The sequence below is a fragment of the Oryctolagus cuniculus genome, chromosome 15, assembly GCF_051225735.1.
Source record: "Oryctolagus cuniculus isolate XC-2025 breed Fujian yellow rabbit chromosome 15, ASM5122573v1, whole genome shotgun sequence".
Classification (NCBI taxonomy): domain Eukaryota; kingdom Metazoa; phylum Chordata; class Mammalia; order Lagomorpha; family Leporidae; genus Oryctolagus; species Oryctolagus cuniculus.
Window position 1 is genome coordinate 51,493,817 of NC_142881.1, and position 25,624 is coordinate 51,519,440.

At 42.1% G+C, this 25,624-nt stretch overlaps 1 protein-coding gene across 10 annotated transcripts in view; it reads right to left on the reverse strand.

Moving 5' to 3' along the window:
- The window catches only part of FAM13C (family with sequence similarity 13 member C), a 127,657-nt gene that overhangs the window by 78,325 nt on the left and 23,708 nt on the right, over positions 1-25,624 (reverse strand). For 9 of the 10 annotated variants that reach the window (XM_070057689.2, XM_070057688.2, XM_070057687.2 and 6 more), the window contains one exon: positions 346-464. In XM_070057689.2, the coding sequence (XP_069913790.2) occupies positions 346-464 (119 nt within the window). Of the gene's footprint in view, positions 1-345; positions 465-3,360; positions 3,496-25,624 lie in introns of those variants that run through there. The other variant, XM_089314878.1, reaches the window with a different exon arrangement.

Sequence of the window (25,624 nt, forward strand, 5' to 3'; positions counted from 1 at the left end):
TGACTTATCATTACCACAGAGGAAAATCCTAATCCACTGTGGCATGGAATAAAGGAGGAATAAATGAAAATAGAATTTCTTTCCAAGGGCAGAATCTGTCCATATTCCTCCCTGAGTCTAAAGTATGATTATCTTCCTATAGAAAATAGGCAAAGTAGTTTGTTTGCATTTCTCTCTGACCCCACGACTGTCCTACTAAACCCTTTGATCACAGCTTCTCTGGCTCTAAGGACTAACAACAAAACCCAGGAGGCCTTGGCTTGTGTGGGGGTGGCAAGCACACAAGTTGGCATCCCTGGGAGAGGATGCTCAGGCAAGGCACAGTTTCTGACAGCGAAGGCCCACCTTGGCTGCGGTCGCACTGTTTCTTGGCACCTGAAGGCATTGTTTTGTGGACTCTCGTGAGCTGGCGTCCCGGCTCTGCCCTGACACTCTGACTGGCTGGGCACCACGTGCTCTGTCTCCTGCAAGAAGAAAACAGCAAATGAAGATGAGCCATCAGCAGTCACCCGTTTCACAGCACTCTTCAGCTAGGGAGTGGTCTCAGGGCAGGGGAGCAGCAACATGTAACCCGTCGACTGGCTGGACAGTGGGAAGGGGGCCGCCTCACTGGGCTAAAATTGAGAAAGCCTCTATCAGTCAGTGATTGCAAGATTAGAATATAAAAGAAAAAATAAAAGCAAAGGTCCAAAATATGTGATATAGCCATCAATGACAAGTTTACATACATTAGTGATAGTGTTCTAGCAAAATTGTGAACAAACAGATACAGCTAAAAATACAACTTACAGAACATTTATAGTATAGGTTCCCTTTTCCAAAAACAAACATGTATGAATGTTCGCACACATGCATGCACACATGGATCAGGATAATTTAAAGCAAAATCTTAACAGTGATTACTTCTGAAATGTCATTTCTTAGTCCTAAATTTTCTATGATAAATAGACAGTATTTCTATAATAACAATACATTTAAGTGGGGCCAGTGTTATGGCACATCAGGTTAAGCCACTGCCTGCTATGCCAGCATCCCATATGAGCACTGGTTTGAGTTCTGGCTACTCTACTTCCAATCCAATCTCCCTGCTAACGCACCTGAGAAAGATGGCCAAAGTGCTTGTGTCCCTGCATCCATGTGCCTGCATCCATGTGTGAGACCTGAAGAAGCCCCTGGCTCCTAGCTTCAGCCTGGCCCAGCCCTGCTGTTGCAGTCATCTGGGGAGTAAACCAGCAGGCAGAAAATCTCTCTCTCTCTCTCTCCCTCCCTCCCTTTCCCTCCCTCTCCCCACACCACCTGTCAAATAAATCTTTTTTAAAAAGAAATTTGTTTAAAATAAATAAGGCATATGTACAAATTCTACATTCCCAATATGCTTGTTACCTACCTCTGCCATACACACACACACATTATTGTCACTGGCTATGCTGCCTCCTAACAAACCACAACCCTGGTCATCCATGATGCAACCTCCTCATCAATTTAGAAAAACTCCAGAGTGCTCACTTCTCTAGGGAATATTATAAACACTCCCAAGCTAAAACTAACCTGGATTCAACACAAAGACATATATACACCAAAAATGAAAGATATTTTTGTCTAGCAGTTTAAGCTACAATCTTTGAGCCATGTCAAAATTCTGACAAATTCTCCTTAGAATAAAGTAGCCCCTTTTTACCTGATAAATGAAATACTGAAACAGAAATCCACAAGAAATTCAGCCAATCCAGCTGTCTACCATCAAACAAAGTATTCAAGGAGTACAATGATTTTGGGTCTGACTGTGCAGTATTAGCTGGAGGCAACAGACACCTTGCTCCTGTATTTGGGGTACAGGTTGACGTCAGTACAAGTCTTAACTAAAAAATCATTTTTCGAAAAATTCTTGAATAATCTTATGGAACTGTTTACTGAGTAGACATTACAAGTTTCTAAGACCAAAAAAAAAAAAAAAAGTCATATGAATGCCTTCCTAAGCTGGGTAAAATGAGAAGGGTTGCCGAGAAAAGGAAAATCAACGAGTTAGGCCTATCAAGAACCTTGCCTTAATTCTTCCAACCCTCCAGCTTCAGCCAAGATGCTCCACATGATAAGGGTCTATTGGTATGCACTAGGTCCTTGGATTTGGTAGTTGCCTGTGAAATCTATAGCTACCCCCATCCTGGACAAGTTCTGCTACACAAAGGTTTCCAAGTGAGACAGCTCTGCTTGCTACATGTTCTGTTTGTGACCTTGATAAAGTAACATAAGCAGTCTGGGTCTCAGTTTCCTTATCTGTAATACAGAGATAATAGCACCACCTTCAAAAGACTGTTAAGCATAAAGTCATTAGAACCTCTTGTAGTGCCTGCCAGTGAGAGGCAATGTCCAAGATGAGGGTAACATTCTTTGTATGAAAAGTCCCTTCAACTCAACGTTCTGAAACCAGTGCTAGGGCAATAGCTGGAGACTTAACCCAAAAGACTTTTAAACTTATTTCTGTGGCAGAATGCTTATTTGAAGTTTTTATAATAAAAGTTAACTAAAATTAAAATAAAAATGAAAATATTAACAGATTCAGTATAATTTGTAGATACAAGTCTAAGAACATGATATTCCCTTCTCCCTCCCTCCCTCTTTCCTTCTACCTATGCCTTCTATTTTCTTTTTTAGTTTTTGAGATAACATTATAAATTTACATTACAATAAGAAGGCGTAATACTTCACTGAATAAGAAGTTTAAGTAGGGCCTGATGCCTTTGCCTGTGGTGCTGGCATCCCATATAGGTCCCGGTTCAAGTACTGGCTGCTCCACTTCTAATCCAGCTCCCTGCCTGGGAAAGCAGCTAGGGATGGCCCAAGTGCTTGGGCCCCTGCACCCACAAGGGAGACATGGAAAAAGCTCCTGGCTCCTGTTCCATCCAGCTTCGCCCTTTGTAGCTATCTGGGGAGTGAGCTGGCAGATTGAGAACCTTTCTCTCTGTCTCTCCCTCTGTCTGTAACTCTGCCTCCCAAATAAACAAACAAATCCTTTTTTTAAAAAAATAAAAAAAGTTGAACAAGTAAAAAGCAAAAAGATCCTGGTTTAGTGGGAATATAGACAATTGCTATAAACAATAATTGAATGTGTAAATGACCATATACAGATAAATATTATTTTAAACATCCTATTTAGAAACCTCACCTGTAGATCTTATGATAGCCCTTTTTTATTGCTAAAAAATTTAAGTAAAATAGTTTTCTTAGAAAATTTACCATTCTACGAAAGAATTACGTTCTGCTTAATCACTAAGACAGTAGCTCATCTAATTTTTTGAATCCTCAAGGGGTTGAGAAAACCACATCAGGCTGGATTCCCTCAGATCTAATGATTTATCTTACCGATGAGGAAGAGGGACCTTCCTCCTTGGAGGAAGTGGTTTATGAGTCAGCCTGGGGAGCGATCTCACAGCATTGCAAAAGGAGAGCTTTTCTCTGGAATGGGTGGATAAGGAGTATTGGGAACAGCTGACACTGAAGTCCCGGATTCACATGGAGACAACAGCTACACTTTCAGCTGTGTTTCTTTTGTTTGCTAAGGACGCCAAACCTCAAGATGGCACGGAGAGTTAAGAATCAGTAAGGAGTCTGGAATGAATTCTGCACACTGACTAACAGAGCAGGCTGGGATGTGGACTACATGCCTAATTGTCATAACAGGCTGCTGCTTCCAATGCCCAATCAGATGAGCCTCCCAAGTTCTGGTCTCCAAAACTCCCTCAGATCAAAAACCTAAATGCAGCCTCTCTCAGAAAATGCTTAGTGTGTTCTCTCTTCCAAAATTCCTCATCAGCTTGCAAAGTATTTTGTTCATAAGAAAAATAATCAAGATTTTTCCCTACAGTGTCTTCCACTCCATTATCTCTTCATGGAATGACCCAGTAGGGACCAAAGACCCAGCAAACCCGACATGACAACCAATGAACTTTCATACAATTCTTTCTCTAAGGCTCAAAGTCTTATGGCTGAAGCCTCAGACATCAGAGAGCAGGGAGACCTCCCTGTTGTGCCCTCGGTGAATTCCTGACCCGCAGAAACTATCAGAGGGAATAATTAGTATTGTACATTTTGAGGTTGTTACACAGAAATAGATTAACTCAAGCACATTACCTTTCCTCTAAGATGTCATCAATTCTAAAAGCCACTACCAGTTTGATCAAACAGCTTTTTCAGAGAGAAAACAGTGCCAGATTGAATGCCCTCATCAATTTTAAGATGCATTCAGACATGAGAAAGGCGAAGTCGGATGTGTGTGTTGGTATCAAGAAACTACAGAGCATGCCCAGTACATTATGGTATGCATGTGAGAGATACAAGAACCATCATCAGGAGAACACATCCAGAAAAAGCGACGCTAGAAGTTACTCTGCAAGACTCAAGAGCTTCACATACAATAGGAGAGGAAAATTCACCCCTGAATTATGTCAGTTTAAACAATTAACTTTATGCTTTCCCTTAAGAGAGAAAGGCACAAGTGGATATCATTTTATTGAATTAACAGAACAATAGCTTTCAAAGGTACTGTATTTCTAGTTACCATTTATTCATAAAGATATGAAGGGGAAATACAAAATGATACCAACAGTATTCAATGATACTCATCTAGCCCCATGGCAAAGCATTAACCGGACACACAGGGGTCGAGGGTTCACCCCCTCAGTGAGCCCACATCTCCATTCTGACTGGACTCTACTGCTCAGCCAGTGCCAAGTTTAACCAAGGATGCTAGACAAAGTTCTTAGAGTAGAAAATGTACTGTGGACGACTCAGAATGAACATTTGCCCCCAAACACAGTAATATCTAGCCAAGAAATAACACAGTTGATTACCTTCACCCATTTAAGCCCATCATATATTTTGCAAGATTTGAGTTAGTTACACACACACACAGAGAGAGAGAGAGAGAATCAATGAATGAATGGATATCTCTATCTACTGGTTCACTTCCCAGAAATGGCCAGGGCTGGGCCAGGCTAAGCCAAGAGCTCCTACTGGGTCTCCCATGTGGGTGGCAGGTGTCCAACACTTGAGCCATCTTCTGCTGCTTTTCTCAGGCCATTAGCAGGGAGCTGGATTAGAAGTAGAGCAGCCAGGACTAGAACCAGCACCCAAACACCCATACAGGATGCCGATGTTACAGATGATAGCTTAACCTGCTACACCACAATGCCAGCTCCTTATTACATCTTTGTTCAGAATTGGCTAGAATATCCAAGCTCAAAAATTCTATAATAATAAATCAGGGTGTTTACCCTGAAATATAGTTTCATTTTAAAAATCAACATTACATACATGCATACATTCTGATGGTTGAAGTGGCTATATAAAGGTCAATAAGACAGCTCTACCCCCAACAAACTAAAATCTAAAGTGGAAGAGAAGAGAATAGGCTCTAACTTGCTTGCTTATGTGTATGGATGTGTCAATGGTTAGGTCCAAATGCCTCAAAGGGAAAGAAGTAAGGAGAAGACAAGACCCTCTCCTTCATGCTTATCTTCCTGACACATTGCCAGGCACAGCTTAGATGAGCATCTGGAAAAAAAAATCCTACGTCCTTTCCCACTCCCAGCCATCTGCCTCTACTTTCTATTCACCCTCAATATGTCCCAAGTCAGTCTAGTGGAGTGGTTTGTTGGTTCTTCACTAAATGCAGGAGTCAGCAGATTGAATAGTCCTAAATATTTTTTTTAAAACTTTTATTTAATGAATATAAATTTCCAAAGTACAGCTTATGGATTACAATGGCTCCCCCCCCCCATAACGTCCCTCCCACCCACAACCCTCCCCTTAATATTTTTAAGTTGTCCTTAAAACAAATATCATTTAGGTTATTTTCTCATTCATAGGCAGAGCTAGCAAAGTGTATGCAATAAAAACAATTATCTATAAACTTGAAGGACTCAAAACCCTGTCTTGTTGAGGTAAATCAGCTGATTTTAATGACAATGGTGAAATGTATTATTTTGTGCTTATGGGGATTTTATGGAGTTCAGTTGGCTCTTACAGAACTTGGGAGAACCTAGTTTTGCTCCAATGGTATGATCATAGCTTCCAGCCCTTCCAGCTTTCCTAGTTCTTACAAATCCACAACCCACAAGAAAGAAAACAGCTTTCCAACCTAATGCCAGGTCTTGCCCATTTGCTCTCACCTGACAAATGGTAACTTACAGCCTCAAAGATATATGCATCTTTTAAGTATTTCTCACAAGGTGCAAGCAGTCAAAGCATTACATCTTTTCATCTTATACTTGAGTTTTTCCTGTATCCATTTCACTCTAAAATTAATAAAATTCTTCAACTGCTAGCTTCAAGTTTAAAGTTTGATAACTAATCTACTAACAACAGTGACTTGCATTTATGATAACATATGCTTCCCAAGAGGTCTAATTACTACATGATTAACACATTTTTATCTCCATTCTTGGAGAAAGCATATAAATTCAACTTTTCAGATGAACAAGGTAAAGTGCTGAAAAAGTTACTCCATCCTGTGTCACTTTAGAGTTTTTACTTTAAACCTGTACACATGTATGAAGTGACTTAAAGTCATTTTGCATAACTGAGGAATTATGGGGGAGCAAACACTTGGTCTCGTGGTCAACGCACTGGTTAAGATAACTGCATCCCATGCTGGAGTATCTGGGTTCAACTTCCAACTCCTGATCCCAGCTCCCCATCAATATTGACACTGGGAGGCAGCAGGTGATGGCTTCAGTAATAAAGTCCCACATAGGCGGCCCAGAGTCCATTCCTAGCTCCTGACTCCCGCTGTTGTGGACTCTTGGGGACCAGACCAGCAGATGGGAGCTCTTTGTTCATCTGTCTCTCTAATAAGAATAAAAATAATAGAACTACTGTATGTCATAAGGATAAAGGAGGCACTGGAAGAACTAATGTAAATTCCTTTAAAAAAATGTATGTATATTATTTTAAATGTACTGGTCCTTGAAAAAATAGGTAATTTGGGGGCCAGTGTTTTGGTACAGTGGGTTGGGCCACTGGCTGCAATGCCAGCATCCCCCATGGGCACGTGTTCAAGTCTTCGCTGTTCCACTTCCAATCCAGCTTCCTGATAATTTATCTGGGAAAACAGAGGATGGTCCAAGTCGTTGGGCCCCTGTACTCATGTGGGAGATCTGGATAGAGTTTCAGGCTCCTAGCTTCAACCATTGTGGCCATGTGGAGAGTGAATTGGCCAGTGGAAGATCTGTCTAACCCTCTCTCTCTGTAATCCTTTCAAGTAAATAAAATGCTTTTAAGAAAAAGATTATCTGGCTATCTTTCTGATTATCTCAACAAAGGAAAAAATCAGGGCAAGAGAGATCTAAAATCTACACATGATCATGATACAGGGTCTCCTTTGGTCTGATTTTTTAAATCTTTAATATGGAATTTCCCAAAGTGCTGTAAGAATTTCTAGGCAAAGATTATGTTGATATTCTAATTATGCTGTTGATATCATCCACTTTTCTAATAACAGTTACCTAATCACTTTCCTAATAATTTGTACCAGGCACTACAGGAGGCACTATGTCCTTTGTGTCCTCATTTAAAACCAGAAGTGGGTTTTAGTCTCTCAGTTTTCTCCGGTAGAAAATGAAGGCAAGAAAGGATAGATGATGCATGTTGGTCAGATTTCATTTTGTGCAAGAAATACCTCTTGAAGACTTTGTAAAATCTGACACTGATTTTAAGGCTATTCCCAAGGCAGACAATATTGGGAATTTCTATTCACCAGCTGAAGTGGAAAGCTTTCAATAAAATAATCAGTTTATAATTAATTTTAATTCAATAAGTCAAATTAGTATTGAGATTACCCAATTCTTTTCATCAATTTGAAGACAAGGACTGTGTTACTTCAAGTTGTTTGCATTACATGAGATTTTATACTTTTTAATACTTGATTCAAAATCACATAAGACAGGACCACACTGTATCACATGCATGAGGCAGAGGACTCAGCAACCAGCCCTCATCTCCTGAGTTGAGTTTCTCACCCTCTACGCTTCAATAACCCAAAGTTTGCTCCAGAATGGAGATGTACTCCATGAAACCAGTGTGAGCACAGTCATGGTTAACAAAATGCAACAGCTGGGGTGGGTGGTATTCCAGTGTGAAATACAGCTGACAAGTACAATGAAGTAGAAAAGTCAGTCAGTTACAAGGCATTTGGGTTAAGAGTGTTATTTTTTTTTCCTCCTCTACAGTATATGAGTAAAAGACACTTGGACTCTGAATCAAGAGAGATCCATAAATCATTTCTCTAGTGAGCTTGCACAGATGGGAGGAAGCAGGCAGGAGGACCAGCTGGGTGAGAGGTGAAATCGGCCACCTTTGTGTTCTGACAATGGACTACCCTTAATCTAATGACCTCTCTCCAGGAATCCTACCATTTCTGCTTCTGCCCCATTGAGAAAGGAGGCCTTATACAAGCCTTCAAACCTCCAAACACAACATATCACCATGTCTACAGAAGACCCAAACAGGTTGAAGCACGAAAGAAGGCAAAAGGCAAACAGCTTCTGGTCATGATCACATTGCTTTCTTCTCTAGTAGTAGTGGTACCTCTCACTGCCAAGCCTGTGCCCCGAAATGTGCTTACACTGACCTTTGAACTGTCCTGAACCACCAAAGCAAATTAGGCTTCCTAAACGTGACCACTGTAACTCTTAAGATTCCAGAACTGGACATCCCCACAGCTTTATAGGCTGCCTGGGTTTCGCACTATGTTTACTCATCATTCTTTGTTGGCGTAAGACGTCATGTTCTCCCTAGTTCCTTCCCTCAGTCAGCTCACAGTTCAGTGGCCATTGTGCTGTTGGTTGGTGGGTGAATGGGGTGAGGGTATGACCCAAACTCTAAACAGGCAATCGCTGTACAGTATAATCAATACACAGTAACCAAGTGTGAGATGCTTTTAGAATACGTCAGAGTGACATATTTAGAATATGGCAAAGTGACATAAAGAATGAAGGACAGAGAGCCAGGGAAGACAGCATGCATGTGGAAACTAGTAGAGCAAACAGAGATGTGGGGAGGGAGAATGAACCCAGGCCTAAATGAGAGCATGGCATGTTCGGGAACTCGGAGTGGGCGACTGTTTAGGTGAGAGTCAAAGGAAGAATGGTGACCGATGCAAGTGAGGCTTGGGCACAGGACAGACTGTGCGAGTATAAAGACCCATAAGAAGAGCATGGCTTTCATCCTGAAGCCAAGAGAAAGCTACTGATTATTATATGGAAGGCATGTTTACACTTGCAATAGAAAAAACGTCACCTCGGGCTTCTGTGGCCAATAGATGTAAAGATGAAGGGAGGAGAAAGATGAGAGGAGTCAGACAATGAGAGTGTCCCAAGTGAGAGCTGACCACCTCTGCAATCCAGGTGACTGTTGTCAGTATGGATAAAAACTACCTGGGTTGCAAGATGTTAACAAGGTCGAAGCAGCAAGTCTGGTGATTGACAGGATAAAGGGTGAATGAAGAAGAGAAAGAACCGAATATGATGTCAAATCTCTGGCTGGAAAGATGGGATGGATGCTGTTGCTTCTCCCTGTGAGGGGCACAGGAAGAGCAACAGTGCCCATGGACAGTTGGTTATGAGGTACCCACGGGGCATCCAAAGTGGGAATGATGACTAGGTGGGCTGGAATCATAGTGACAGATCAGACATGGGAACGTGTACTTGGAGTGAGCATGAGCATGACTAAAATAACAAGCTGAGTAACACCACAGAGTGTGAGAGAGGGAAGAGAAAACCTGGGTGAGAACTCTGAGGTAGGGCCAGTGCTGCAGCGTAGTAGGATGAACCTTTGCCTGCAGTGCCCGCATCCCATATGGGTGCTGGTTCGTGTCCTGGCTGCTCCTCTTCCGATCCAGCTCTCTGCCTATGGCCTGGTAAGGCAGTAGAAGATGGCCCAAGTGCTTGGGCCCCTGCACCCATGTGGGAGACCCAGAAGAAGCTCCTGGATCCTGGCTTTTAATCAGCTCAGCTCCAGCTGTTGCAGCAATTTCGGGAGTGAACCAGCAGATGGAAGACCTCCTCTCTGTCTGAACTCTACCTCTTAAATAAATAAATAAATCTTTAAAGAAAAAGAACTCTGCAGAATGGAAGTATTTATGGAACTGATCATATATTGCTAAATTAAAAATCAAGCTACAAAACAATGTATATGATACCAAAAGAGATTAAAAAGCAGATCAAATGTGTATATATTACTTTGTGTAGATATGACTTAGAGATTTTGTTATTCTTTTTATTTGAAAGTCAGAGTGACAGAGAGAGGGAAAGATAAATAATAAATGATAGAGTTAGAGAGAGAGAGAGAGAGAGAGAGAGAAATCTTTCATCCATTGTTTCATGCCTCAAATTGCCACAATGGCTGGGGCTGGGCCTGGCTGAAGCCAAGAGCTTGAAACTCCACACAGGTCTCCCACGTGAGTGGCACAATCTCAACTACTTGGGCTATCACCCACTGCTTTCCCAGGCACACTGGGAGCTGGATCAGATCAGAGCAACCAGAACTCTAACTAGTGCTCCAATATGGGATGGCATCACAGATTGTGGCTTAACCAACTGAACCAAAATGCTCCCTTTGCCTCCTCTCCCAAAGCCTTGGAGGGGAGTGTCCCAGTCTCTGAGCTGTGTTGAATATTATGAGGGTTGTTTAATAAAAAGGAAGCTACATTCTAACAAAGGGGAGTAATATTCATGGTTTTTCTGGGAATAGGTAGAGATTTCTCAGAACCTAACTACAGCCCCCTTTCACTCCTTATATGGTCAATGTCTCCTGTCATGGCGACTGGCAGTTGTGTCATTTAGTAAACTATGGTATTGCAATGATCATACAGTGAGCTGGAGGTCAACCTAGTTTGGCTTTGATCCCCTAAACTGGCTAGGCAGGAAGTCTGTTTATTTTCAGAGCAATGGAAACCAAACCCTTACCCTATATTTCTTGAGATACAAGGAGGAACTACCCCCAGATGCTACCACTGCCTCCTCCACCTCTCTGTCTCCCTTTAGCAAGCCTATGGATAGAAAAGACACAGGTATTTCAGTCCTTCTGAATGGCTTCCTAGAAATCCTATATTTAGAATGTGCACAATTTAGGGGTTTGAATAAAGAATGTCTACAATCCCTAGTCTCTATTTCCAACTACTCAGAGAACTTTAAATCAATTTTCCAACAACATATGGTAAATCTCTGTCTCTCTTCCCTTCCTTACTTTTCCTTTCAAAAAGATACACGAGGTGGCTCATTTTCTTTTCCTCCCTCATTCCAGAAATATTATATAAATCTTACTATTGTGGTTGCTTAGGTTTTTCAGAAAGATCAAGGGCAGAGAAGCCTAAAAAATGAATTTAGTTTTCAGTGAATCTTTACAGTATTACATCTGTGACCCAGCACATTTGGGGTAAGCATGAGGAGGATAGGCCTCCTTTTTCCTTATTTTACAGCCCTACTTAATTTTTAAAGATTGGCTCACTTTAATGAATTGTTACTAAAATTTTAAGCAATAAATAAAAACTTAGCCTATGCAAAAAAAATTTCAAAAGAATAAAATGTTGGCCCCTTATGGTTTTTTTTTTTGCTTTTAATGTGAGACATGTTAATTTATAAATTACTTAATTTCTTGAATTGTTTAATGAGTATATTTTGCTTTAATATGTAAGAATACTTGTTTTAAAAGAATTTAAGATGCAACTAGAAAGAAGACTGCAAAGACCAAGCAAGACAGATGGAAAGAATGGGTTGTTGGAGGCTTCAAGTAGGAAGCTTTCTGCCTGATCTTACTTGTTTTCTGTTTCAACAGAAGGCTAAAGAATATGTAACTCCACAAGAGAAAGCAATCAAAGAAACATTAAGTGTTAGTAAAAGTGCATTCAACAGTAGGACTTCTGTCTTCACATGTGATAAATGTTGTTGTTTAAGATAGGTGCCACTGTTTCTCAGAGTCTATGTTAAATTTTAATAACATACATTTTTCAAAAGCGAGAATCAAAAGCCATGGCTAAATGAGACAACTGCAACAGTGAGTCAGCATCTACGAATATGGCAGCAGAAGCCTGAGCTTCCTACCGGAACCTGGTCAGCCCCACGGTGCACAGACCTCAGAGGACGGCACGCAGGCACCTCTGCCAAGCCTGCCTTCCCTTCTTAGGCACACAGATTCCCAGAAACTAGTCCATCACTTTTACTTTAGAAGATTACCGTACTTTAAAAAAAAAAAAAAAAAACAGAAAATGCTAACTTTGGTGTATTTACATATACTTAAAACATGTATATTTTGGATCATCTCCCTTTGAGCTGAACTTTAAGATCCCTCACTCTCTCTTCCTATATTCCCTTCCGAGGAAAAACCACCTGTTGTCCCCTTTTGGCTGAGGAGGCATTCAGCCTGTCGGTATGCAATCTGTACCATGTTATTTTCTGAAATTATTAAACTGTATCTGTTAATCTTTGCTTTCAAATATTTCTCAATGTTTCATTTCACAAGCTCCATTGTTTATTTTATATAGCTTAGCAAGAATCAAAATATTCTATTCCCAAAGCAGTTGTGAGAAAAATCCAAAATTACCATCACAAAAATTACCCCAGCAACTGTTTACACGAAGCAACAAGGACAATGAGAGCCCCTCCAACTCAGAGTGTGTGGCAATGAGGGGCTTCCAATTTTGAGGAATACCTATGGTTCTTTGGCAAATACTTATTCAAATATTTACTCAATACCCCCTACCCTGCAATACCACAGTACCAAGCACTCGCACAGGGGATCATCACTCGGGGAACAATCACTAAAAACAAGAAAAAGCTCTAAACCTTTGCCAAGTCACTGCAGGTTCATCCCCATTTCCTACCTTTGGTAACAATGGATGATCAAATCAAGAAAAGGCCAAGGAGCCGGCGCTGTGGTGTAGCGGGTTAAAGTCCCAGCCTGCAGTGCCAGCATCCCATAACGCGCTGGTTCAAGACCCGGCTTCTCCGCTTCCGATCCAGCTCTCTGCTATGGCCTGGGAAAGCAGTGGAAGATGGCCCAAGTCCTTGGGTCCCTGCACCCACATGGGAGACCTGGAAAAGGCTCGTGGCTCCATCTGTTGCAGCCATTTAGGGAGTGAACCAGCGGATGGAAGACCTCTCTGTCTCTACCTCTCTCTGAAACACTTTCAAATAAATAAAGATAAATCTTAAAAAAAAAAAAAAGAAAAAGAAAAGGCCAAGGCCAAGACTACCATAGGATGCAAAACATCTTCTAAGGAGATCCCTCTGTACTCTGGCCCCCACCCATCTACCCAGTCCACACTCTTTGCTCTCTCAGGGCAGTCTTCTCATTCCCAGAATGTCTCTACTCTCACCCTACCCACATCTCAAAGCTCCCGGATGGTCTGCCTCAAAGCCCATCTCCCCAGTTAAGCCGGGCCACTTCAGCATTCCTGTGCCTCTCCTCCTGGACTCTGTGGTCATTCTCTGTGTTCTGTGGCCCTATACAACCTTGTTTGAAGTATATGCAAAATTTCTGTGCTTGGTGCTTGTCCCCAAGTTAATGACTAAGCACAAGAGAAGGAGATCTGTCCCACATTTCTTTCCCTCTCTCCAAGTTCGCCCACACCTTACAAAGTACTTGTTAATTCAGTCAGGCAGTCATAGCGGGCCCACTGAGCACCAGTGCCCAGCACAGGACTTGTGCACTTGGAACAATAACACATTTCCATAGCATAAAAACTCCAGAAATTGGAACTTAACGGAAATGCCAGTTGAACTATTTCTGGAAAGTAGGAATGGCACAATATTGTTAGTGAACTGGCAATTTCTCATTGCTTGCTTGCTCATTTCTGTAACTGGAATGAAGCTAGCAAAGTTTGGCCTGAAGAAGGTTCTTGAACAGCTGTTTGAATAAATAAGAAACTGCCACACTCTAACAGCAGCTTGCATTGGCAGTATGTGAACTTTTCAAACTGACTTCCCATCCATTAGCATAAGTATCATGAATGTGTCTTAAATGAGGGCATTTAAATACTTAGTGTTAGATTTGCATTTCTGCTGTCCATGTTACTATGATACTTAACAATTTTTCATAACTTATGATCATGTTAAATTCAACCTGAACATTTTCTAAAAAATTCTGAGCATATTTAAGTCTAACAGCCTTAGATCTAACATATAACACTAATCTCCATTTAAGTGCTGAACCAAATGTGACATTAGACAAGGGCATTTTGCTGCTTTAAACACTGGGTTCTAACACATTCTTGTGTCAGTAAAGGCTGTGTGTGCTTTCCATTCCATTGAAGATTTAAGCCAGTCTCACCATTCTCACAAAATGTAGAGCAGCTAACAGCAAGGACAATCACCCCTCCCAACACGGCCCCTTTCAAAGCCCGTGTGGAGTCATCAAATCCATCCCACCTTCACAATATGTGGGTCTGGTTTTTTTTTTCTTTTAAAGGAGATTACAAAAGACAGAGGAAGGAAGAGGAGAAAATAGTGAATCAGAAACTCAAAAACTACCTAGATGGATTTCCATCCCACTTAAATTTATTTAAGAAACATTTTATAACTGAGATGAAAATAAACTAAGGTACAAATGGAATATGATGTACCGTACTATCTCAAGCTAAAAATAAACTAACAGCAGTAAGAAAAAGAATCCTGACAAGGAAATTATTCCAAGATATGTAAAGAGAATGGGCATTTTTAAAAATGGGTATCTGTGAATCTCTAACATTCCCTTGTATTAAGGTTTCACATCCATTTTAGCGGTATTCAAAGATGCTAAGTTTTTTTTTTAAACTTTTATTTAATGAATATAAATTTCCAAAGTACGATTTATGGATTACAATGGCTTCCCCCCCATACCATCCCTCCCACCCACAACCCTCCCCTTTCCCACTCCCTCTCCCCTTCCATTCACATCAAGATTCATTTTTGATTATCTTAATATACAGAAGATCAGCTTAGTATACATTAAGTAAGGATTTCAACAGTTTGCTCCCACACAGAAACATAAAGTGAAAAATAATAGATGATTTTTTTAAATGATGACGAAATCAGATCAGACCTATTGTCATGTTTAATCCCAGTGAGAGTCAAGTTGGGAGTTGATAATTTCTTTCTTTTTTTTTTTTTTTTTTTTTACAGAGGATCAGTTTAGTATGCATTAAGTAAAGATTTCAACAGTTTGCACCCCCATAGAAACACAAAGTGAAATATATTGTTTGAGTACTCGTTATAGCATTAAATCTCAATGCACAGCACATTAAGGACAGAGATCCTACATGAGGAGTAAGTGCACAGTGACTCCTGTTGTTGACTTTACCAATTGACACTCCTGTCTATGGCATCAGTAATCTCCCTATGCTCCAGTCATGAGTTTCCAAGGATATGGAAGCCCTCTGAGTTCTCCGATTCTTATCTTGTTTAGACAAGGTCATAGTCAAAGTGGAGGTTCTCTCCTCCCTTCAGAGAAAGGTACCTCCTTCTTTGAAGACCTGTTCTTTCCACTGGGATCTCACTCACAGAGATCTTTTGCCAGAGTGTCTTGGCTTTCCATGCCTGAAATACTCTCATGGGCTTTTCAGCCAGATCCGAATGCCTTTAGGGCTGATTCTGAGGCCAGAGTGCTATTTAGGACATCTGCCATTCTATGAGTCTGCTGAGTATCTCACTTCCCATGTTGGATCACTCTCCCTTTTATTTATTCTATCGGTTAGTGTTAGCAGGTACTAGACTTGTTTATGTGCTCCCTTTGACTCTTAGTCCTTTCATTATGATCAACTGTGAACTGAAATTGATCACTTGGAATAGTGAGATGGCTAAGTTTTTAATGTTAATAAACAGTAATGCCCCCACATTAATACCCATAGCAATATCCAACAAGGCAGACTTGCTTGGGGTGGGAAATGAAGAATCCATTCTAAAAAAAGCAAAATATTAGTTCACTTCAAAATACAGCTCACTTCTATCTACAATGTCAGCACAAAGCAGGACTAATTCTATAGAGGCCAACTCTTATCTTACCAAACACTGCACAAACACTTTCTAGGTCTAATTTCCCAATTCACAGTCATTAGCACTGTTCATCTCAAGTCTTTTACCAGACTCTTTAGCCATAGTTAGAATATGTAAAGTTTTTTGCGGTACAGGGAGTCTCCATAAAGAAAGCATGTTTCCCTGTACACAGTCACAGAACACAACGCATTTGGACTGAATTGAATATTGCAAGTCAAGGTATAACCCATCAAAAAGTTCTTGCCCTGCCTGAGAAAAACCTAAGAAGGATCTATTAGACCCAAACTCATTCTGAGGTTTTTAAATTTGAAAACCTAGTAATTATCTGGAATGAAAGGTAGAGGTCAACACTCAGAACATTTGAACTGAGCAATATCTGGAATTCAGCCGATAGCCCATGTTCCTAATGCAAAGGCCACACCCCTCTTCTTCAAGCTATTTCCAAAGAGCTTCAAGATAGAAGAAACCCTGATGGGAGACAGGAGTCTACGAAGTAAATGATGTTGAGAATAAATGAAGACTGTCCATAAGAAGAGATTCTCAAATCACATCACATGACTTCCCTAAATATTTACCAATTGTTCATTGCTTGTACTGTGCTTAATCTGGGGCCAAAGCCCCAGGGGTTAGAAATGGCAGGCATTAGGGTCATAAAATACACACTGCAACCAAAGCTCCATGAGAGCCACTCTGTCACAGGATTCATTCGCCATATTATCAAAGAGAGGTACTCAATAAATGTTTGCTCAATGATGAGTTACTAACATGGTCTAGCTTCCTAGGGCATCAAATTTAAGTGAAGATTTACAAACTTTTATTCTCATTGAAACTCAGTAATAAATGGTAACATCCTCAAAATATTTCAAGATGACATGCATAAACCAGTCAAGATGCATAGCTTCAAAAAACAGAAACAAAGTACATATTTTAATCAAAGAATCAGTTCATTGAAAACCTTACAGGATAACCCAAAGAACTGGGGAGCAAGACATAGGGCTACCGGGCCAGAAGCATATAAAAATTGTCCTCAGAATTAATATTTGGACGTTTCTATCAACCCTGAGCACTGCACCTCTGAAGTCACTGATCCCAAGATCATTTTGTATATATCTGGTTTTAGAACCAGAAAGGGAGAGAACTCCAATCTGCTGGTTGACTCTGCAAATACCCAAATATCCAGCTCAAAGCCAGGAACTCAACGCAAGTATCCCACATGAGTGGCAGGGACCCAGCTACTTCAGCTATTACTGTTACCTCCCAGGGTCAGCATCAGTAGGAAAATGGAGTCAGAAGCCACAACCAGGCATCGGACCCCAGCACCCTAGACAGGACACAGGAAGATTAACTGGCTTCTAAACTGCTAGATCAAATGCTTACTCTTTATTTTTTAAACTAAATACTGCTTATCAAAGTCCATCACAATATTCATTTTTAGGGGCATCCTGAGTCCAGCAGTTCCAGAAGGTTGAGCATATGTGAATTTTAGGGCAAAAAGCAGTGAATTCCACAGAGTGCAATGTTCATACCACAAACTGAACCCTTGGTACCACTTCTACAACTGGGCCTTGTCTCTTGCTGCCTGCTCTCCCACCCTCTGAACTCCCTTCTTTGGGCCATAAGCCCTCTAGCCAAAATGGCTGTGGGCACTTCTGACCAACAAAACTCAGGCTGGGCCCATGTCCTAGCTGAAAGGGAGGCTGGAAAAGTAAACACTGGTCTTTTTCTATAATGGGGAAAAAAAATGATTCTGCTTCTCTGCTTCCTGTGGAAAATTCTCCAAGTAGAAGTTCAGATGCTAGGCACCCAAAATAGACTGACAAATATCCCTATAGGGAGATCACAAAGAAACATCCCTCTTATGATAACAGTTTAGTCTCAAACACGAAAAGGCTTGAGAAGTACTAAAACAAGAAAAATCTTTAGGATGTAATCTAAGACCCTCAACATCCAGGCACTCCTAACTGTTCCCATCTAGCTTTCATCATCCCATACTTTCCACATCCTACAGTCCAAGGATGATCCATTAGACAGCAGCTCTTGAACTGATGTCTTCACTTAGGGTGTATTCCCTCAGCCAAGAAAATCCCCAGCTCCTGACATTTTCTCTACTTAAGTAACTCCCACTTTGCAACTGGAACCAAAAATTCCATACTGTCCCATCTTGGTGTCCCTTTAGAATATATATATATATATGTGTGTGTGTGTGTGTGTGTGTGTGTGTATAGAAGAGATGTTGCTCAATATTGAAAAATCTGAATTTACTGCTTGCTGAAAAAGCTCTCAAAGCAGGGAGAGGTGATCTAACTTAGGTGGGAGACCCTCGGAGCTCAGGGATAGACTGACTACCAGAGGCCGGGCTGTCTGCGCATCAGCGGACCTTCAGCAGCAGAAGCAAAGCTGCAGTGAGAATCTTGTTGACTCACTGTCTTGCAGAAGTGTGTGCACCAGAGTCAGACTGTAGCTGATTGTCGGGCGGTACCACTGCGTCTGCTGGCAGGTCCACTGACTGGCCAGTTACAGAGGGCACGAGTGACCACGGAAGCTGTTACTGATGAATTTAAACGGGTAAGAAACAGGTTCTGGCAGTTATTGGTGACGATGGCTGCAGAACAACCAGTCTTCTCCTAAGAGGAAAGGGACTTTGCACTTTTGGTCTCAGTATTGTGATATTAGGCTATAGTAACCACGCTAGTGGCTAATAGTCCAAGATTTTTTTGAGGTCTTACTATGTACCAGGCATTACAGTAAGTACTTTAGAAGCACTACCTGATTTAATCCTTCAAACAACCTCCTAGGAGGGACCCATCAGCCTTCCCTTCACAGATAGGTAGCCTTAGGTACCTCGTGGGGATTCAAGTATGAAGAACAGAGACGGTTTTTACCAGCACACAATAAAGGTACTGCTGGCGCTTAGTGCTGCCTTCCCCGTGACAGATAACGTGCTTATACCCCCGGTACAAGCACCAGATTTCATCTCTGTGCCCAGAACCACAGTGGCTCAGGGCCTCTCAGGCAGAGGCAACCTCAAAGGCCCACTCTTGCTTTCAGAGACAGGAAACTGAATCACCCTCTTGGTTCAAAGCCTGATCTGAAGGGCCACCAGCTCTGCATGGTTGTGCATGGTCAACCAAGGCACAAGTTGATAACAATACATTCTGCACCAATTGTCAAGTGCATCTGGGATTTTAAGAAAGCCAGGCCTTAAGATCTTATACTCCACCTGGTTGGCACCTACTTTGTAGCCAGTCTCCATCTTCCAAGCAACTGTAAGATCTAAATGTCTGGTTAGCAACGTCTCAGCTTCTGCTTCACCAAGACCGCAGGGCTCCAGCAGCCTAAATCCAGGCAGAGGCACTGGCTGCATAAAACCGGCAACAAATTGCTCTGCCACGTTCTTTTCATGTGCATATCCCCAGCAAAACTGCTCCATGCTCCACTTGGGAGGCAAACTCTCCCCTATTACCCTAAAAATTGTCTTATGAAACGTACCAGACCACAGCACTCACCCACACAGGCCCTTTGATGTCACTAAAATACCCACATTCTCTTTTCATCCTTCAGTAAGTACAACAAAATCCATCTGCAATGCAGTCCTCTGATACAAAGTATATATTCTGGGCTGGCACTGTGGCACCGTGGGTTGGGCTGCCAATTGTGACACCAGCATCTCAGAAGCTCTGGTTTGAGTTTCACCTGTTCCTCTTCAAATACAGCTCCCTGTTAAAGTGCACAGGGGATAGCAAGCAGCAGGTGATGGCCCAAGTGCTTGGGTCTCTGCCACCCACGTGGAAGACAGGGATAGAGCTCCTGCTTCCTGGCTCACCCTAGCCCTGCCCTGCTGCAGACATTTGGTGAGCTAACCAGCAGATGAAGATCCCTGTCTCTCTACCTTTCAAATAAATCTTTTTTAAAAAGTTATAAGGGCTGGGGCTGTGGTATTAGGCCCCCACCTGCAGTTCAGGCATCCCATATGGGCGCTCGTTCGTGTCCTGGCTGCTCTTCTAATTCAGCTCTCTGCTCAGGGCCTGGGAAGGCAGTGGAGGATGGCCTAGTGCTTGGACCTCTGCATCTACGTGGGAGACCTGGAGGAAGCTCCCTGGCTCCTAGTTTTGGATCAGCTCAGTTCTGGCCGCTGCAGCCATCTGGGGAGTGAACCAGCAGATAGAACACCATCTCCCCCGCCCCCCCACTCTGTCTGTAACTCTGCCTCTCAAACAAATAAAATCTTTAAAGTTACTCATTTGGGGCCAGAGCTGTGGCATAGTGGGTTAAGCTGCCACCTGCGGTACTGGCATCCCATATGGACACCGGTTCAAGTCCTAGTTGCTCCACTTCTTGATTCAGCTCTCTAATAATGGCCTGCAAAAACAGTGGAAAAGGGCTCAAATGCTTGGGCCACTGCAACCATGTGGGAGATCCACAAGAAGTTCTTGGCTTTGGCCTAAGCCAGCCCCAATCATTGCAGCCATTTTGGGAGTGAATCAGCAGATGGAAGACCTCTCTCTCTCTCTCTCTCTCCTTCTCTAACTCTGCCTTTCAAATAAATGTCTTTTAAAAAAGTTTATATTCTAATCCCCTACAAATCAGAGGGACTAGATAAACAGTTCAGTCTGCCCTTATCCCAAGCTATAGCAGGCCTCATGCTCTAAAGTGCCAGACACATTCAAAATCTATGATAAATTATTTGCTGTATATATTGAGGGCCCCCATACATTTAATTGACCCTCCAAGTCAGTAAGAAGCGTTTGTCAATTTTTGATACAATCATAAAATTAAGATAATACCTCATCATAATATAAGTGATTCAATCAATTTATGCCTTCTTCAGAAAATGACTTAACTCACTGTGACTCAATTTCTCCATCTGTAATAAAGGGATTATGAATCTTAGAACCTTATAACGTGGTTTGAAGAATTAAAAAGTGGAGTTTGGTGCTGTAGTGTAGCGGGTAAGGCCGTTACCTGCAGTACCGGCATCCTACATGCACTCTGGTTTGATTCTTGGCCACTGCACTTCAAATCCAGCTCTTTGCTATGGCCTGGGAAAGCAGTAGAGGGTGGCCCAAGTCCTTGGGCCCCTGCTCCCATGTGGGATACTTGGAGGAAGCTCCTGACTCCTGGCCTCAGATCAGCGCAGCTCTGGCCCTAGCAGCCATCTGGGGCGTCAACCAGCAGATGGAAGACCTCTCTCTTTCTCTGCCTCTGCCTCTCTGTAACTCTGCCTTTCAAATACATAAATAAACCTTTAAAAAAAAGAATTAAAAAGCATATTTAAAAATTGCAAATGAGGGGCTTGTGTTGTGGTACAGCCAGTTAAGCCACCGCCTGCAATGCCAGCATCCCCTGAGTACTGGTTCTAGTTCCAGCTCTACTTCCAATCCAGCTGCCTGGTAACATGCCTGGGAAAAGAGCAGAAGATGGCCAAGGGCTTGGGTCCCTGCCACCCACAAAGGAGACCTGGACAGAGTTCCAGGTTCCTGGCTTTGGCCTGGCCCAACCCTGGCTATAGCGACCATCCAAGAATGAATCAGCAGATGGAAGATCGATCTGCCTTTCAAATAAGTAAATAAATAAAACTTTTTAAAAATTTCACATGAGAAATCTCATCATTGACAATTACTTGCTATCGTAATATGACCAATCAACCATTAGTGGTAATGTTAGATTATATCAGCTTAGTTCTTTAAGGGTTGATGATTCAGATGTGCGTTTTTTTTTGTTTTTTTTTTTTTTTTAAAGAAATCATCATCCTTTTCTAAATTTCTGAAACTTTTTTGGGGGTCAAGTACTTCAATAGTTTGGTTCAAATACTTTGTTTATAATGAAAATGGTTAACACAGCATTCAATAAAAATATTTAAAGTTTATCTGAAAAAACATTTAAGGTTTATCAGCATGGTTTGGTACAAACTTAAAAGTAAAACCTGTTTTGAGTATTTTATAATGTGGCATGATCACTGGAATATCAAAGATTCTAGTAACTAAATCTCCTGAATAAATGCATGTTTATGAATTTTCTAACTTAAAAAATAATTAAATGCATTACATATAAAGTACACTGGACAAAGCTACTGAAGTATTATTTTTCTAATTATTAAAGTTACGGAGGTATGACCTAGAGATTTGGAAACAGTACTACAACAAAGAAAAAAAACACTACAGAGAGAGATTGAGGTTCAAGGATGAAAGCCTTCAACTCATCCACTGCGCCTACCAGCAAACACATGGACAGGATCTACTGATCTACCTGGTGCTAAGCAACTGCTGGAATACCGGATGCTTTTGTCTGTATCCATCAACGTCCAATTATCCAGAGGATTTTTGTAAAGAACTACCTGGGCTCCTGCCTTGCTCTGTCACCTTGGCCCAAGCCAAAGTTCTTCCAGTCTAGGACAGATTCTGTCCTCTCTCAAGGAAAGGACAGGATGACTTGGTAACAGACTGGTCTTGCTGCTGTTGCCACTCTGAAGCTTCACACTGTGTGTCTGTCTTGTTTCTACGCCCAGTTCCTGTTTCATACCACCTTGTGGTAACTGGATCTCGGCTGCAGCTCCGTACACCTGCCTGTTCCTTCTCCCCGTGCGTAGTTCTCACATCCTTCAGGATCAGAATCCCTCAGGCCTTATCCATTCCCCTGGAGCAGCACGGAGCCAGCCCATAGCTTCATAACTTCAGGAAGCACCTTGTGCTAGTTTTCTGAGGCTACTATACCAATGACCACAGCTTGTCAGCTTAAAAACAGAGATTTATTCTTTCACCATCATGGAGGCTGGCAATTCAAAATCAAGGTGCCAGCAGGCCTATGCTGCTTCCACAGACTCTAGGTCAGATTCGTATACTTCTATCCAGCTCCAGTTGACCTCCTGGCATCACTCCAACTTCTTCCTCCATCATCACATGGCTTTTTTCTCTTTTTATCTCTGTGTCTGCTGCTCTTCTTATTAAGGACACAAGTCATGAGCTTTAGGACCCACTCTCAATCTAGGAAGGTCTGAGCCGAATTCTTGCATTCATTGTGTCTGCAAAGACTCTTTCCAGATAATGTCATGTCCTCGGGTTCCAAGTGGATAGGAATGTTTAAGGGACACCATTCAAGCCACTACCCTCTCAGCTTAGAAGAGGGGGAACTGTGGCACAATCAGGCACACTCCATCCGGACACAATGATGAGCAGACATATTTGGAATTTGATCTGGCAAATTAAGCAAAACAGATGGTTTTGCTCAGGAAAGGATTATTAATGAAACTAACAGTTTGAAAAGGCAAAGAAAAAGCCAGGTCAGTGGGCCTGGGATGGATCATCTTCAGAACAGAACTCCCAATAGTGCTAAAACTAAAAAGAGATTTCCTATTAAAATTATCCAATTCAAAATAAGGCAACAGAGAACCATTTGTATGAGTGAAAGACATGCTATATTCTTCAGTCTTGTTTGCAATTGAAAAAGCTTCTAAATACCAAAACATAAAAATACTCTAGGACAAATCACAGCAATTTGCTCAAAAATAAGAGGAAGCCAAAATAAACCAACTTCAAATGTACCCTAAGTCAACAACAGAATGTATTCAGAGATACTGCACTGCAATAAATTCTAGGTGTGTCAAGTATGATTTTAACCAAAGAAAATTTCAATGACAGGAAAGTTAAATAATGCTTTAGACTGTGGGGAGCAACTCAGACTAGACTAAGTTACTGGAATTAAGACTTATTCTATGCATCTGCTCTCCCACAATATGGCGCTGAGAAGGGAGTAACAACTTCTATGCAGCTGCCTCTCGCCAATTTGATTGATTGAGCTGCAGGAGCTGATCTTGATTGGAGGAGAGCAGCGCGCTCAGCGTGTGGGTAGCAGAGTTGGGATTGGTGGAAGAGGACTATAAAGGAGGAGAGAGACAACATGCACCAGGAACATCTATCTGAAGGAACACCTGTGCAGCCCCCGAGAGAGCCGGCCGGCGGTGTGCCGCTCCCCCGCGGAAGTGGGGAAAGTGGCTAGGGGGAACCGCCCTTCCACGGAGGTGGAAGGGTCAGTAGCCAACCCGGGAAGAACCAGCAGCAAACCCGGGGAGGGCCGAGCAGACAAAAGAACAGCGCAGGGTCCTGTATCGCTCCTCCACGAAGATGGGGAGCGACATTAGACTTGTGGTATCTGCTGCGTTTTCTTCCTAAAAACATTTTTTAATAGTATCTGAAAAGCCTTTGAATTAGAATTTATCTCCACTGCCCAGAGATTAGAATCCTGTCGCCTCCATTGTGAGCTTCCTGCTGTCTACCTTGAGCCAACACCAGTCTCCACAGAGAGTGAGTCCCTCCTGGTAGACTGCGTGAGCCCCTCAAACACCATGGAACCCTGGAATCAGCAAGGCTCCAATGGTTAGAGAACACAGCGCTCAGCATGTGGCTCAGGGCTGTCTCTAAACTCAGACCTGTTCCTCCAGATACCTCATTTCACCAAGAACCAATTGCTGAGTTCCCAAGCAGCTCGTTTTAATGGGGGGCTTAGACCTTAATAGAGGGCCCCCTTCCCCATTCTCCTTCCATCTTGATGTTTCACATCAGGCCCAGGTCACAGCTACCCAAGGCTTCATAAGTAACCATTAAAGAAGAACACAAATTTAAAAGGAGCCTTATTTCATTACTATTTACCTGTCATGTTTTGATTTCAACTAATTCTGCCTTTTGTTCAATCCTCTTGCCTTTTAGAGGGAGCAACATCTGGGTCTTCTGAGTACAAGGCTCTGTGTTTCTAAATCAAGCATCAGTTGCAATCAGCTGAGGAAGGGAGAAGCTGACAGGAGGAAGGGGTAGGAGGAATTCATGCTCTCCTGTGGCTCCCCAAGCACGGCGCGGCATTCAGTGACTTTCCCCCTGATGATTTTTAAATTGGGTAGGTCATAGCTTTAGTATAGTCAGTGGTTTCTGAATTAAACACTCTAACAGCCAGCCATGACCCCTACTGTGCTGACAAATTGATTGAGCAACCTGAACAATCTCTTTTTGGTTATTTAATGTTAGCTATGGCTAAAAAGCCTGAAAATCCAACATGGGAATGACCTTTCCAATTGGAAATTGCCCTGGCCCACAGCAACATCACCAATGTAGGCAATCATAATACTGTAGCCCAGCACATTAAAGAATGAAAGACGCAGTGCTGAACATCTGTTTTGGCATAAAAATCCCTTAATTAAGGCTACAACTTAACTAAGCAGGCAAGTTGCAGAAGGATCAGCTAGGGGTAAAAAGTAAATAAATAAAAAAAATAAGGAAACCAAACCAGGCTCTGTTGCATGGAAAGCAAATTTGCATCATGAGTCAGAGGACATCAGTTACCTGTGCCTGGAGGCATCTACAGAATGAAATAATGCTTAAAATAGTTCATCCCTTCTCAATGTGCACGGAGGGGACATGGACCTCAGTCTAAACCAGCAGCTTTTAAAGCCACAATGCTCTAGCTGGCTGATTATCTCTAGCAAAATTACAGCTCAAAACGTGGCGCTATCGTGGGTAGCAGAAGCCATGTCACTTTTGATCATATTAACACAGGAGCTGGTTCAAAGTCAGCCTTCCTACTGATTTGACAGTGGCTGCTCAGAGCAAGCAGAATCC